The 16812-nt window shown below is 39.1% G+C and overlaps 1 protein-coding gene across 3 annotated transcripts in view; it reads left to right on the forward strand.

Annotated features, from left to right (window-relative positions):
• Window positions 1–16021, forward strand: part of SGCZ (sarcoglycan zeta) — a 463311-nt gene extending 447290 nt beyond the window's left edge. For all 3 annotated transcript variants that reach the window (XM_028099878.1, XM_028099879.1, XM_088020938.1), the window contains 2 exons: window positions 1828–1951; window positions 15827–16021. In XM_028099878.1, coding sequence (XP_027955679.1) covers window positions 1828–1951; window positions 15827–16021 — 319 coding nt within the window. The remainder of the gene's footprint in view (window positions 1–1827; window positions 1952–15826) is intronic.
• Window positions 16022–16812: the final 791 nt, after the last annotated feature.

A 16812-nucleotide genomic window follows, 5' to 3' on the forward strand; every position in this document is an offset into this window, starting at 1 on the left:
ATGTAGAGTCTTTGTGCAAAGTGTGAGGATTATGAGTGAAAAATACAATTATCTTATTTTCAAGTTTTTAAATGCTGTGTGAAAATGTGATTTTTATTTTTCTAAAAAAATACAGACATTTCTTTTAACCAATGAAAATAGTAGTGGTCACAGATATACTACTCAAGATGGCATATATTTGGGGATGTATTAGGAGAAATCAATTATAAAATACACAGTTTAATAGAAATGTAGAGTCTTTGTGCAAAGTGTGAGGATTATGAGTGAAAAATACAATTATCTTATTTTCAAGTTTTTAAATGCTGTGTGAAAATGTGATTTTTATTTTTCTAAAAAAATTCAAACATTTCTTTTAAAAAATGTATATATATATATATATATATATATATATATATACACACACACACACATATATTCAAAATCTGACCCCTCCAGGGATTTTATAAAGATGTCCCAAGAGGCCCATAGAGATGAAAGTTTCAAAGTTGCTTTGGTGGGTGAAAAAAAATTGAAAATGTCAAATTTACTTCTTTTAAATGCTAGCTCTACTCCTTCAATATCACTTTAAAGTCTTTAAGTTCAACTTCACTACTGAGAGAGAGCTGATCTTCAGAGTTCAAACTATTTGATGTAGTTTTCCTGCAAAACAGCTCTGGATCTGTTTCCTCAGAGGAAACCAGTTGCTCTGGATGATGGTGAATGTGAGATGTGAGCCTGAGGGGACTCTTGTCTTAAAGTTGTGTGGGCAAGGGAACCACACACAATCGCTGCCCAGAACAGTGTTTATCCAAAAAGACCAACTTGGGGATAGTCCCTCTGCTCACACTTGTGTTTTTTTTTTCCTTTTTAGAATTAATTTTATTCAAAGAAATGCATCGCTCTTTTAAATAAACTATACACCACAAAATTTCTCTTTAGATTGAATCTTTCAGGAGTAATTTAGTAGACTTAAAGCTTTAGTGAAAAATACATGAAATACAGAGTGACTAAAGTTTTTTACCACTGTATTCTAGCTTCCATGTTCTGCCTTCTTTTGCCCTTTTCTCTAGTTTTATAATTAAAGGTAATTTTGAAACTGCCTCCCAACTAGCTATTCTGCAGGCACAACTATCTAAAACAGTTGTTTTTTTTTTTCCCTCATAATTTCTGCAGTCAATCTTTAATCATACTTGAGCTGGTGTTATCACCCCTCATTTACTTGCTCTCTCTCAGGCTAATGTCATTCATTCTGTGGACATTTTGCTGGGCCAGTAGAGGCCAGCTCTTCCTGTAGGAAGATGTAGGAAAGGGCTTCTTCCTGCATTTTAATTAATTTCTAAAAGTATAATGAGTAGTTTGAAAATTTTCAGGTCTACAAAATTTTGACTGTGGAATGCTTGAAAGTTCATAATATTAATGATTTTCATTAAACCTCTCTCTTCTTTGCAAGACTCTTTATTGAGGGATAGTTACATGCTAAGTTGGTACAAATATATTTATTAAAACTCCATCATTAATTTTGAAAATATATAAAAGATTTAAACAAGTAAACTTATAAAGACCTACTTTTCATGTGCATTGTGAAAGGAAACAGCATAAGAAACTCTTATCAAATCATTAAACAAATGAGAGTAAATAATTGATGTTAGCAAATGAAGAGTTTCATAAAAAGCCAAAAAATAGATAAGACAATCAAAAATGATTCTAACACTCATTTTGGCTTCTGAAATGGAAAGGATTTTTATTTATGCCTACCTGTTTGTTTGTTTTAGTTACTAATGTTATCTTTTAGTCCATCATAATTTGTTTTTCTTTTTACTATGAAGGAGTCTTTTGTTTTGCTCTTAGGCTTGAATCACCCACCAGGTCCTTGATAATGGAAGCTCCACGAGGGGTCCAGGTGAGTGCTGCTGCAGGAGACTTCAAGGCCACCTGCAGGAAGGAGCTCCATCTGCAGTCTACAGAAGGGGAGGTGAGTTCCCAGGGGCAGAGACTGGCCCTTTACTGCTGAGGGTGCTTCTCTAATTATATTCATATTGCTCCAGGTGACTGATTCATGAGAGAGCTTAAATTTTGGAAATATAATACTTCCTGAATATGAAATTTGGTAAATCTGATATTATTTTCTTAAAACAAAGCACCATTTGTTTTCTATGGAAAGATACCTGTTCATAAGTCAATTATAAGTGGGACATCTAAATTCCTGTAGTTTCAGAATTGGCAGATAAACATAATGGATATCAAGATAATATCAAGAATGAAGGCAGTCTTTTTTTTTTTTCTTTTTTGGTCTTCCAAAAAGTACTTTGGATGTTTGTATATTTCTGTAGAAATGGTTCCTATATTCTTCTAAAAGAAAAATGAAGCAAAAGTTATTTTACTATTTAGCTCAATTGTTATTGCCTAGATAAGGAGATAGATACGAGCTAACATTTTTCTCCCATGTTACTTTATTTCCTCCAAGAATCTCCTGTCAGTCTGTTGTCCTTCCTTTAAGATGATTCCCGTTCCCTCACTGCTGTAAAGAACGCTTTGTCTTCCATCTGGCACTGGAATGCCCTAGGCACACATTCATTCCATGTACCTTGTTACATACACTGTGATTGGTGTGCCAGCAGAATGACAATTTTGTCAGTTCTGGAAATTTCTCAGCATTGCTTCTTCTCCTATTACCACTCCCCATTTCCTCTATGGCCCTTTTCTGAAACTCGGAAGAAACAAATGTAGGGGGGGAAATCGGAGGGGGAGACGAACCATGAGAGATGATGGATTATGAAAAACAAACTGAGGGTTCTAGAGGGGAGGGGGGTGGGGGGATGGGTTAGCCTGGTGATGGGTATTAAAGAGAGGGTACGTACTGCATGGAGCACTGGATGTTATACCCAAACAATGAATCGTGGATCACTACATCAAAAAATAATGGTGTATGGTGACTAACAACATAATAAAATAAAATTAAAAAAAAAAAGAAACACATAGTGTTTCTTTCATTCCCTTACCCTCCATATCTCTTAGCCTCTCCTCCTGAGTTTCTATTTCTCTGTCTCCCTGTGCCTCACTCTGTTTAGTTACTCAGATCTACAGGCCTAGGTTCCTTTTTGGTCTCTAATTACTTATTTAATGCCTCCATTGAGCATTTAATTTTAATAATTAGGGGTAACTCCCCCCCTCTGCTCAGTGAGGAATCTGCTTATCTCTCTCCCTCTGCCCACCCCTGACCCCCACTCATGCTCTCTCTCTGTCCTCTCAAATAAATAAAATCTCCAAAAAAATAAAATAATTTTAATAATTATGTTGTTCATTTTTAGGATTCTCATTTGTTATTTTTTCAAATCTGCCTGGGCATCTTGGTCGTCACTCTTTTGTGTGCTTGTTTTTAATTCTATTTTAATTATTTCAAATCCTTATACACAGTATATATTGTGTATATTTTTGCTACAATTCCCAAAGTCCTTGAAAGTCTAAATCCATTGTGTTCCTGTTTCTACCAATTAAGTCCCTTAGTATTTCTTCCTTCTCATGCTTATTTTATTATGAGCTTATAAAGGTCAAGTTGAGAAGAAAAAGAATGGAAGAATAACTTGAGAAAGATGCTCTGGAGCATTTTATGCCTCTTCAGATGTAAAGATGAAGGCAGAAATCAATAGAATTGAAGGAGGACGTTCCTTCCTTACCTTTATGTCATTATTTCAGTTGTTGACTCAGGGTGAATTTTAATTGGATATTTTGCTTCTTTTTTATAAACAAACTTACTGGCAGGACTATATTAACATCTTAATGGATATTACAACTTAAATGATCTAGAAATACGCTTCATAATATTTTAAGAGTATGTCCATATTACCTTTCAAGATTTCTTTCTCCTACAATTACAGAATACAATACTTTGTCTGCCACAGCAAGATGGAAATCTTTCTTAAATATCTTGCATCCTTTTTAAAGAGTTGCTTTTATCATGCTAATCATTTCATTCAAATTATTCATAATGAATCATCTCATAATAAATATTGGTGGTTATTAATCTCTATTCTGTTCCTATTTATGCACCACTTTACTTATGTTCTTTTATTCAGTGTATCAGCAGAATGAATCCTTGGATTCAATTACAGGTTAGCATTTAATTGTGAATTGAATATTTTATGCTATAAATAAATCATAGCCAGAGATTTTCAGCTGTGGTCATTTTTTATATTAATAACATAAAGACACAGAAAAGCATAGCACTTTATAATAGAATAACATGTAATTTTCCTAGGAAAAAGTGTGAAATGATATGAAATCTTTCTCTTTGCTTTACTGACTTTTCCACAGAAAAGGCATACTGATCATTTACTAAACAAAATAGAAAGATGTAAACTCCCTCACTTAGACTGTTTTTAAAATAGTTAGAATCAGAACAACGTGGTATTGAGGTAACAAAGTAACAGACAAAATGCATAAGAATGAAATTACATACAAAATTCTGCACTGATGAAGATTCAGTCATTTCAGACATAATGTTGCAAGGAATTTCAAACACAGCTCTGAAGACAACCCGAATCATAATCTAGATGGAACTTTGAAAAAAAAAAAGTGTTATAATAGCACATGAGAGGCAATAATGCAGTAACGTATACATTACAGGATCACAGAGAAAGAGGAAAACAATTTTTATTTTGTAAATCCCTTGAGATTTGCTATCACAGTGATCGGCCTGATTTCAAAGGGTAAGAAAGGGATAAATGAATTCTTCGTGCAGAGAAGACAGTGGGCCGTGACTTAAATGCTCAGGCGTGTGATTCGGAGTACCAGGAAGAGTTTCAGAACAGATCAATTCTATGGTTTATAGGGCAATATAGAATAGAAATATCACTTTTAGAATTTGGAAGGTGAACAGTATCACAGTAACTGTCTTAGCAGAACAGAAAGAGATACGAGCAAGCCTATCAGTTACCAGACTCGGGTCCTTGGACCCAGCAATGGTAGAGACAAGACTCGACTCCAAATATAAAAGCACAGGCAAACTTTCTTGGGGCTTATGCCCCAGCCCCAGGGGGCAGCACAAAGGAAAGAATCCCCAGGCTGACTCTCCAAGGAGAGGTCAGATGGGATACTTTAAAGGAACTTAGGTGGGAAAAGGGTGACAGGTAAGCAGGTAGAGGTGGGGATTTATTAGCACCTGTGCACTTAATGGTCCTGCTTCTTCATGCGCGGCGTGTCTAATGAACATGGTAGCTCTCCAACCCTGGGCATGATTTTTAGTATTATAATGAGGGCCAAAGTCGGTGAAAGTTCAGTATTGGGGTCCGTCTTGGTGCAGACTGGTTTGCCCTGGACTGGGCTTGCTCCTTAGCTGGTGCTTTGCTCTGCAAGAAAAGCATAAAAGTCAGTAGGGAGTTCTACAAGAGAAGTGATAAGAGCCAGCAGGCAGCAAAGAGTTTTCCAGGTGCACAGGGGCTTGTTCCCAAGGTCCCTGACTGTCTCATACCCCTCTGAGAGATTTCATCCTTCTTGTTCTTAAGGAGAAGGGACTACAGGTCTCATCTTCTGAAACTGCTTCCTGCTGAGTGGGGGCATTGTCCCTATCCTACCCTGCAGGTGTGAAAATCTCAGGCTGACTGTTCTGTGCAGTCAGAGGGACTTGGATCTTCCTGTAGTTGTAGGGGTTGGAATCCTTGTGCCACCATGAGCTTGACTTGGAATTGCTGGAGATTGGAAGACACAATTTTTACTAACAGGTTAACAGACAGGGACCAAAAATAATAGCCACCAATCGTCCCAGGAAAGAAAAAAAAAAAAAAAAACAGAAATAAACAAAAAACAAACCAACAAGAGAGACTGGGGAGGGCCCTTTTGATGGTTGACCAAATATAGTTAGGATCTGTCCCTTGGTTGTACCGATGCAGCCAGGATGCCCGCTCATACACCCTTTTTGTACTTACTTCAATCTTTCTTATTAACCTGGGCAGGACAGGTTTGTTAATAACAGCATAGGCTCCTCCTTGTTCAGCAAGCAATCAGGTAATTAATAAGAGGTATTTCTGTGACAACAAAAGGAAAACACAGGTTGACCATTGGAGCAAATTATGAACCCGGTGTCTGAGTCCCGTGTCCTGCCAATGAGAAGATTCCGGATGTCAGGCTCGAAGCGTCCTCAGACAGAGCAGGAACAGGCAGCAGCAACCTGACGGATCTTCTGATTTGCAGTTCAAAGTCTGTGGTGATCTTTTGAGGGGCCCATAGAACAACAAGCATGAGAACTGTCAATATACGAGCTACCATGGCAATCCCTCTGGAATTTACTTCCAGTTTTCTAGCTTTGGTCTGCAGGCCTTCAGGAAAAAAGGCCAGATTTACTTCTTAATGAGTCCAAGACAAGAGAATGCAAGAAGATTGAAAGTCATAGTCTGGAGAGGCTTAGCCAGATATTTGAGGAAACTGGAAGAATTCAGGATCCAGCCGAGTCTTATAGGCAAATGGCAAACACTTAAAAGGTAATTAATCAGAACTGGAATCTAATATCCACAAAAGGCATGTTATTGAAACATAATTTTCTAAAATCACCCTCATTTTCATCAAACATAGCCAAATTAAAAATAATTTGTCTGTAAAACAAGTCTAGTTTTAACAAACTTAACCTAATTATTTACATAAGTACAGCAAGAATGGTGATTGACCACATAAGTTCTCTTAAATCTGCTTTGCTGGAACTTTTGTAAGGAATTTTAGATTGAACTTTTAATAGCCTTTCAAGGCCAGAAGCCAAGCCAGATACTTGTCATTAGATGTGCCTGCAATACCTGTAGATTTGGGTGAATTCTTCTTCTCGAGGTCTCCCACAGATCCTTAGGTTCCTGCACCTGCCAAGAAGTGACCTTCTTTACTCATCTGGGAACTCCAAAAGCAAAGTACCAGGCCAACAATTCCAAGGGGCTCTTTTCGTTCCAGAAAGTCAACCTTAGTTCCTTAAAGCTGTCTAGTCCTATCTGAGTCTATGCATGTCTCTCTCAAATAGGACATTCCGGTCAAAGCCTTGGTAATATAACCAATGTTTCTAATGGTGTCTTGTTACAAGGAGAACAGATTCTTATTGAACTTATGTAAACAATTACAATTGCCATGAAAGAATACTCACGGAGAGTTTCTGAATTCTGAAGGGTTCGGGAAGGCAGAAAACTGAAATGCCTCAAATTGTTCAGAAAGGGATATTTTATCAAATTTCTGTAAGTCATAGGGATCTTAAGAGAACATGTTTCCTTAAATCTGGAAGAGCAACATTAGAGAACCAGCATTGTTTCAAAAAGAGTCATAAAAACTACCATCATCTTTCTCAATTTATATAGTTCCACATTACTAATTTTTGTTCTGTTCAAATACAGTTTTCCCAGCAGTTCCAGAAATTATTTTCCAGTTTAGTTTCATGACATTAAGGGTGTCAAAAACCTGTACTTGTCAGAAGTTCTTTTCATGAATCTCGAGGTTGAAACACATTTTGCAAGAGCATCAGAACAATGACTGTAAATGACAGACTCAAAAACAGACATGGTTAAAGATCTGATGAGAGTTCATTATCATGTGGTTGGCAAGGAAATCCAGTTATTTCTGACACACACTTTAATAATTGGAATGTCAAGTGATGACCTTTTACCAGAACATATTAAAATTTTAGGGATTTCATATGATTTCTAGAACAATTATAGCATTGACCCCTACTATATAACCTAAGAAGGTTTGTTATCATTTGCTTGATAATGCTTCCCTTGTAACCTAACTTACCAAATAAACAAGTCTAATTAGTTAAAAAGACTTCTTTTAGAATTTGAATTTTTTTAATTTTATTTTATTATTTTATGTTAATAAAAAAGATAGAATTTGAATTTTGGGGAAATTTGTTAAAAACCTCAGAAAGTTCTAAAGCACATGCCTAAATAGGATCACAGATTATTATAAATCTTAATATTTAATTATTTAATCTAGGTGACAAGACATTCCAGAGGCAAATACGAAGCATTATACAGTAGTTAGCAAAACTTAGATCCTTTGATACTGAGAAGATTTTGTTTTCTTAAGTGACCAAAGACTTGATAAAAACACATACAGAAACCTTGTTTTTCTGGGCAAATATAGAAAAAAAAAGAATTTGTTTATAATTTCTTATCAAAAGCAGACCAACAATGCAAGAAAACTTTGTCTTTTAACAGAGAGAAAAACCAAGTTTTATTTGTATACCAGTGTACTTTTGAAGCTCATCTATTCCAATCTTAGTCAGTCCTGACCACATATAAAGTTCTTTTCCAGATTCCCTCCACAAACCCTCTACAACAACCTTTTTTTTTAAAGATTTTATTTATTTATTTGAGAGAGAGAGAATGAGAGATAGAGAGCACGAGAGGGAAGAGGGTCAGAGGGAAAAGCAGACTCCCCGCTGAGCAGGGAGCCCGATGTGGGACTCGATCCCGGGACTCCAGGATCATGACCTGAGCCGAAGGCAGTCAACTGAGCCACCCAGGCACCCAACAACCTTCTTTTTTTATTCAGATTTTATCTTAAGCCTTCTCACTCTAAATAACCAGTCTCGTCTTAGGAAAAAATTACTTTTATCCCCCCAAAAAATGTATTTTCATTCCTTATGTCTTTTCAAACATATTTCCTACTTTTTTTTTTTTTACATACAGACTGGTTTTCCTTATTTCCAGCAGTCTCAATTAAATTTATCACTATTTTAACTCTTAGAAGCAATTCAATTTCTAGTAAAATCTAATAAGCAACTGTGAACTGTTATACCAGAATTCTTTAGATCAGAAATTACGAATACTTTTCATAATTTTTAAAAACGTGTGCTTTCTGTTAGAGTACCATCTTTCAATTTGATAGTGTAAAATTTATTTACTAAGAGACCCAAATTTATCTTTAATTTTTCTATAATAAGCCAAAAGCAGATAAATCTATGTTTAATAATTAATGTTTCAGTATTTTGTCTTATTTGGGAAAGCCTCAGATACCCAAAGAACTTAGCCCAATGTATCATTTAGCCCAGCAAAGCTTTGAAGTTTTACATTACCAAAGATTGTGAAAGCTATAAATCTTTTCATTTAATTTACTTGTTCTTAACAATTATCCATGAAAACTTCATGAGACAGACAAAATCAAACATTAGTTTGTTCAAACATAAGTCATTTTTTGCTGACAAACTGCAATAGATACAACATGAATTTAATAAATTCAGGTAGAATGAGAGTTGTTGATAACTCCACCAAGTCTGTTTTAATTAAACAACCTTGAATTAGCTTTAATACCAAATATGTTGCACCTGTGTCCACTGAAAAGTCAATCTGTTTGTTCCCCACTGACACTTTTACTTGGCGCTCTTGCAGGGAAATCTGAAGTCGGTGGTTGAGTCCAGGGGAGCTCTTGGGCCCCTTCATGCTGATTTGGGAGGTGCTTTAGTCTTTCCGTAGGAGGGAGCCCAACAGCTTAGGCCTGCTCTTTGCTCCTGGATAGCATCTCAATCTCTTATCTCTCCCCACCTGCAAAACATGTTTTTTCTCTGGGTGCCTTTTAGCCCCCTGGAAGAGGCACAGAAGCAGGTAGTTGGTTGGGCATCAGTTCTGGTGCTTGCGCTTGGGGAGGTGGATTTAGGTTTTCCAGTGTCTACCTACCTTTCTCCTCCTTTTTCTCATTATTCTGATTATTGGGAAGAGAGTCAGGTGTCTGAGATTTGTGTTCATCCTTATGTCTCTGGACCATCAGCTGGGTTCCTTCCCATGAAGCATCTTTTTTATGGAGTAACATAAAGGCCTTGATGTAGGGAACTTCATCCTAGATCATGTGAACTTAAGAAAACATTGAGGTTAGGTTTTATCTTTATGAGTTTGAGAATGCCCAATATTTACAAGCACTTGCCTTTAAAACAATTAAACCAATTACATAGAGCCCCTTAACAAATGAATTTTAGCAATTACCATCCAGAGGTAGAGAAAATATCTCACATTTATAACACATATGGACACATATGCACACAAACAAGATGCAAACGAAATCTAGCCTTTGTCTCACTAATATTGGTGGAAAAAACATTAAAAACCCAATTTCTAAAGACCCCCCTCTTTTATGAAAACAAATCTAATTGCAAGATTACCTCATAATTTATGGGTCAATTATTTATTTTCCAATTAGAATATGCTGGTTTTATGCAAAGATATCCAAAGCTGCAGCAACAAATTAACCAGAAGCCCAGAGTACCACTTTGAGCATTCCTTCCTCCCCAAAAGTTGGGGGCTTCACTAATTGAACCAGTTTCCTAGTTTTGGGTTGTTTTGTCTTACGGACAGCTTTTTCTAATTTTGTGTGCAAGAAAACTAACTTAGACATGCCAAAAGAGCCCCCTCTGGGCCAGTTGAGACTCAGGTTATCCTTAAATTTTTTCCACCTAGACAGCATTAACAGTAACCCCCAACAGCCCAAATAAAACAGGGCCATCAACTCAAATTGAGGGGGTCTGGCGATCAGGAGACCTCCTCCACACACCTGTGAGGTGCTGGGAAGTCAGAGGGCCACCGAGGGCTGGTGCTGGTCCCAAGCGCTGAGTTCTGGAGGAACCCCTGGGGTTCTCAACCCAGCTGCTCTGACATCCTGTCAACCACCAACCATCAACCAAGGAATGGTCGATGCAAAATGAACAAACTCTAAAAAAAAAAAATTTTTTTTTTTTGAAGAGAAAGGAAAGGGGTGCCTGGGTGGCTCAGTCAGTTAAGTATCTGCCTTCTGCTCAGGCCATGATCCCAGAGTCCCAGGATCAAGCCCCTGTTGGGCTCTCTGCTCAGCGGGGAGTCTGTTTTTCCCTCTCCCTCTGTGTGCTGCTCCCCCTGCTTATGTGCTTTCTCTCGCTCTCCCTCGCTCTCCCTCTCTCTCCCTCTCTCTTAGTCTCTCTGTCAAATAAATAAATAAAATCTTTAAAGAAAGAGAAAGGAAAAATGTTTCATTCCAGTTAAAGTGAGGTCAGCTGAGCGGGATACACAGTCTTCACAGAGAGTGCTTACAGGGAAGGAACATTGGCTGCAGGGTTAACATAAATTACAAATCATTAGACAAAGGACTTTTCAGACAGTTGTAGGCCTTAAGCTTCTAGTATGTGTGAGGCTGCATGGCTTCATCTCATGAGCACTTGGATAGGTTTTACTCTTTATGTTTGGAATACTCCTTTTTAGTTAATTTTAAGTGAATCAGATTTAAGTCCACAGTTTTTCTCCCCACAGAGGAGTACACAGAAAACAAAAGTAAAGAGGTTTTAAAACAAAGTTACGGAACAGGGACTTTGGGCGGGAGTGGGGGAAAAAAGGTGATAAGAGAGAGAACAAAGAAAAAGAAGCCCAAACAGGGACTGTTTCCCCTCACCAGGGCGATTAGTCCTGGCCAGAATCTCCCAAAGTCATGACCATAAGGGACCTAAGTACGAGTCCGTTTTTCCAAAGGTGCCCGTAGCAAAAAAAAAAAAAAAGAACCAGTGCCCGCTCTGGTGGGAGACTCAAACTCCGCCCAATCCCACGGTGGCTTCAGCCCCCGCCCCCCGACAAGGAGCCGCACAGCCCCCGCCCCCTCCGAGGGGAGGAGCTCTGGCGCAGTCAGCACACTGAGGTGATGCGCTTTGGTTCAAGGAAGAAAAGAGGAGCAAACAAAGAGTCTACCCAGTCATGGATAGAGGTCTGAGTCTGGCAGCCCCGGTTTCACTGAGTCCTGTCTCATCTTAGAGTCCCCTCGTGGTCGCAAAATGTTACCAGACTCAGGTCCTTGGACCCAGCAATGGCAGAGACAAGACTCGACCCCAAATGTAAAAGCACAGGCAAGCTTTCTCGGGGCTTATTACCCAGCCCCAGGGGGCAGCACAAAGGAAAGAATCCCCAGGCTGACTCTCCAAGGAGAGGTCAGATGGGATACTTTAAAGGAACTTAGGTGGAAAAAGGGTGACAGGTAAGCAGGTAGAGGTGGGGATTTATTAGCACCTGTGCACTTAATGGTCCTGCTTCTTCATGCGCGGCGTGTCTAATGAACATGGTAGCTCTCCACCCCTGGGCATGATTTTCAGTATTATAATGAGGGCAAAAGTCTGTGAAAGTGCCGTACTGGAGTCCGTCTTGGTGCAGACTGGTTTGCCCTGGACTGGGCTTGCTCCTTAGCTGGTGCTTTGCTCTGCAAGAAAAGCGATGATGGCCAGCAGGCAGGGAATTTTCCAGGTATACAGGGGCTTGTTCCCAAGGTCCCTGAATGTCTCACGTCTATGCTGCAGAAACCTGGCAAAGCCATGCTGGAAAGAATATACAACACCTCTTTTTACCTCATGATTTATTTTTCTATCTCAAGAAAACATCCTTTTCTTTTTAAAGGCCCCATTCGTTTAAACGTTACTTATTAATAAAATATACTTCCCTTATATGGCTGAGTGTATGGTAAGGATCTTGGAAGCTTATGGAATTAAGTACTGTCCTATAGCTATGTGTTGTCGAGAGTAGCCCCAGAGTGGAGAGCAGAGCTGGAGGGCGATGCTGGGGCCCCACACCTGCTTCAAATAAGGCCCAAGTCCTTCAAGGATAATTCTGTTGATGAGGCTCCCACAGCTGTGCTTGCTTTACACAGGAGCCACCTGCTCGTCTTGCCTGTACAAAGACTGCCCCTCTCATCAGCTCTTCATGAGAGCTACCCGCATGCAGAGAGGACCAGTTGCGTAACTATAAAAGCCGGCGGGGTGGCATTATGTCAGCAAGCCACTCCAAAGCCCCTGGGCTAACCAGTACCAGTCATTGCTGTGCTACCTACATAAGTGAACCGTTCCCAGTAGCCTACATTCATTTGATTCATCCCACGTGAGCGTCCTCGCCACTTTCCATTTGCACGCTTTGTCGTCTATGTCTCAAGGTTTCTTGGACAAAACACCAGCTCCTGATATTTCCTCAGCATGAACACATCTCCAAACATGCAGACCTAAAGCCCGCTGTCCCAGAGCTTGCCCCATAATATTTTTGGCATTTATGAAGTCTGGGATTTCTGCTCTCTGCAAACATGCTAGCTCCTAAAAAGAAGTGAGGGGGGCGCCTGGGTGGCTCAGTTAAGCGTCTGACTTTGGCTCAGGTCATGATCTCAGGGACCTGGGATAGAGCCCTGCTGAGAGTCTCCTTGCTTAGTGGGGAATCTGCTTGTCCCTCTGCTTCTGCCCCTCCACCCTGCTCCTCCTCTCTCCGTCTCTCTCTCAAATAAATAAAATCTATAAAAACAAAAAAGAAGTGAGGGACAGTGGGTGAGCTGTGAGAGAGTCCCTCTCTCTCTTGCTCTCTCTCTTTTTTTTTTTTTTTTTTATTTATCCATTCATGAGAGATAGAGCATGAACAGGGGCAGGGGAGAGAGAGAAGCAGACTTCCCGCTGAGCAGGGAGCCCGATGCAGAGCTCTCCATCCCAGGACCCTGGGATCCTGACCTGAGCCAAAGGCAGACGCTTACTGACTGAGCCACCCAGGTGCCCCGAGAGTTCTTCTCTTAAACTCAACCAGTAGAGAAGTTATTCATCCCTCTTTTCCTATGGAGAAGTGTAAGAGCCCAGAGTGTGTAACGGTTGGTGTTACTCTCACTGACGTCCCTCAACAAGGAGACACAGAGCCAAGAGAAATGACACCCAGCCTCTATACCCCAAGATATGTTGTCATTTCCTTTTGCTTACTTTTGTGTGCTTTCAACTTTTCCTATCAGGAAAAAATAAGTCTCCTTAAAAAATAAGAACAGAAGCACTTTCTTTCCCTTTGCTTTCCTGTCACTCAACCCAGAAGTAATTATGGAGTGATAAATTTTAACATTTGACACCTACAAACAAAATTTTAATCACACTTCTGTAACTTTGAATATTGTTAAAAAATTCAATCATCCATTTACTTTATAATCTTCATGTATTCAACGACCATTTGCATTATGAGGAAGCTGTATTTGCAGGGTTAAACACTGAAGTTATAAAAAATATTTCAGTATGATTCCACCTTCGAGGAAGATGTAATTTACTTGAGAAAGGAAGATATAAATAGGATTGTAAAATATCATCAAATGATGAGGAAGATAAGATATTAATAAGGTTCTGTGGGAGAACCAATAAGAAGAGTCTTTCCATCTTGGAACATTAGGGAAAACTCCTGGAGGGTGAAGTGGATGAACTGGGCTCTGCTGGAGGGGCACATTTGTGCCCTAGAGGGGAGAGACATGTCCGTGGTGAAGGAAGAACATTGTTTCACACAACATGCACTTGTATAATTTTATGCACTGTTCTGTGACCCAAAGATAACTGTAGATCTTACTTGCAAGTGAGAGAAGCAAACAATAAATGAAGGAATACATACTCAATACAATGTTAGGAAAGGATTGGTACTATAGAGAAAAATAAAGCCATCAAAGAGAGACTAATGGATTAGTGTTATTTTCATAGAGTGGTTAAGAAAGCCCTTTTTTAGAGGGTGACCTTTTCACAGGGATCTGAAATATCTAAATCTAAAACATACATGTCTATGGCACGTGCATTATTTTTCTCTTATCTGCAGCATTCAATAGATTCCTGTGTTTCAAAATTTAAAAAAAATAAAGGAGTTTACTATTAAAAATAACAAATATAGAAAAGGCAAAAAGAAATCTCCCTCCCACCCTTGTTTTCTAGCCACCCAGTTGTAAATGGAGAAAAAAAAAAGGTATTTCAGGCTAAAGAAATAGGAAGTGAAAAAACCCAGAGGTCAGAGTTCTTTAGATATCTTTGAGAAAATGCTGGAGCAAGGAGAATGCTAGGAAATGATGTTAGAGAGATCATGGAGGGCTCGTGGGCCATGGGAAGGAATCCAGATTCATGCTAAGTGTGGTGGGAGGCTGGCTGTCAGGGACTTTTGAGCACTGGGGTGATCTGATCTGATCTGTGTTTCTTAGAAGTTCACTAAGCAGTATATAAAACAGGCTATAAGAGGACAAGAAAGGCAGCTGGCGGGCTAGTCCGGGAGCTAAGGTAGGAGTCCCAGTGAGAAACAAATAGGACTTGGATGAGGGCAAATATATAGAAAAAAAATGGAGTAATCTCGGATTCTCCTGTCAAGTTAGGCAGTAATTAGCTAGATAACAAAAGAATGAAGAAATAGCTAGAGAAAGTTTTCTTTGTTCATTCAGATTCATGATTCAGTTTTTCTTTCTTTGAAACTTTTCTCTTGCATGTCAGAACCATATGATCACTGTCCCTGAAAGTGTTAAGTCCATGTTTGGAATAAGTGAAGTAATTTTGTAAATTAGAAAATCTAGCAAAGTCAGTGTAGCGTACAGGTAATACGTTTCACGGAGACTTCAAACCTGATTATAGCTAATAATTGTTAATGGTGCAAATTATCTACGTGCTGTCTGTATCCTTTAGACTGTGAACATGATTTTATGACTGTTTTTAAAAATTAGGTCTTGAGTAACTTTCTTTTTATAAGTTGTCCATCCCTTCAGTAATGTCCTCTCCATGAGCCTCCCGATTTCTTTGTATACTCTTTAGACGAGGCATGATTAAGAAGTTAAATGGAGAGACTCTGTCAAACTCATTAATTTTCTGTGGTGTTTGAATAAGTGGGTTGGCCCCTTAAGCAGATTGTGCAATATTGCTTTTCAGATCGAGGGCTTTCTGTCGGAACGTACCATGTCTCGAAAGAGAAGATAGCTGCCAGGCTTCTGGGCTGTAGCTAGGAATGTAATTTGTTCAACAAAGCATGGCAGCTAAACCAATAGAATTGTTTGTTGTTTGGTCTTTCTTATTAGACCATGTTGTAAAGCTCGGAGGAAGGTCGAATGCTAAAATGCATTAAAATGCACTTTCTTTTCCCCCTAGATATTTTTGAATGCAGATAAAATCCGGCTGGGGAATCTACCGACTGGCTCTTTCTCATCGTCTTCACCCAGCTCCTCAAGTTCCCGGCAGACCGTGTACGAACTGTGTGTCTGCCCCAATGGCAAACTGTACCTTTCTCCAGCGGGAGTAGGTTCCACTTGTCAGTCCAGTAGCAACATCTGCTTGTGGAGCTGAAGTGACTGATTTCTCCTCACACCAGAATAGCCTTTTGTTCCTGTCCGTCTGCTTCACAGTTCCGCTCGGTTTCCCCTTGTGATCAGTCCAGAGCTTCTTCAAATGGTCCACAGAGCAACTTCTTCCGATTGCAAGCAGGGGTTAGCTGCCACCTTCTCTCGTGATTTACTGTACTGCTCAACGCAGAGAGCGTGGGTGACGGGACAGTGGAAAAATCACCTTCAGCGGGAAAACTGGATCATAACTTCTGCTCAAAAGGGAGAAAAACATAGGTGCCTTTGCTACATAAAGTGAAGCACACAGTTTTAGATTTTTGCAGGACCTGGATATGAACTGCACATACATACATTGATCACATAGATGAAATTCCCAGTATCCAATGGCAAGATGAGATGGTTAACCCTGTCAGAAAACTAATTCTACAGTCTGAAAGCACAATTTTCCAATCATCTTTTTGGATGTAAACTTTTATCCCTGAATTTTAAATTTTTCAAGCATTAGATAATGCTTGCTTTACTAAAAATTAAATTCAATACATGATTTTTAACAAAACGAAACAAAACAAGACAGAATCCCACCCTGAGTTTTATTTGTTTCTTTGAATTCAATGTGTTGTTACTCTTTGTCTACTAAGTCTAGACTTTTGTACGTTAGGTAATTTTGAAAGCACTCAGCAATATAATCTTTACAGAATTAACAAAATGCCATTATCCTGTCATTTGTCAGATCTGAATGGCCTTATATAGTATTTACTTGGCTTTTGCATGTGACGTATTTGCTTTTAACGAAAC

Source organism: Eumetopias jubatus, unplaced genomic scaffold, assembly GCF_037043125.1.
Source record: "Eumetopias jubatus isolate StellerSeaLion01/CBP00866 unplaced genomic scaffold, mEumJub1_p1.0 scaffold_2, whole genome shotgun sequence".
Classification (NCBI taxonomy): domain Eukaryota; kingdom Metazoa; phylum Chordata; class Mammalia; order Carnivora; family Otariidae; genus Eumetopias; species Eumetopias jubatus.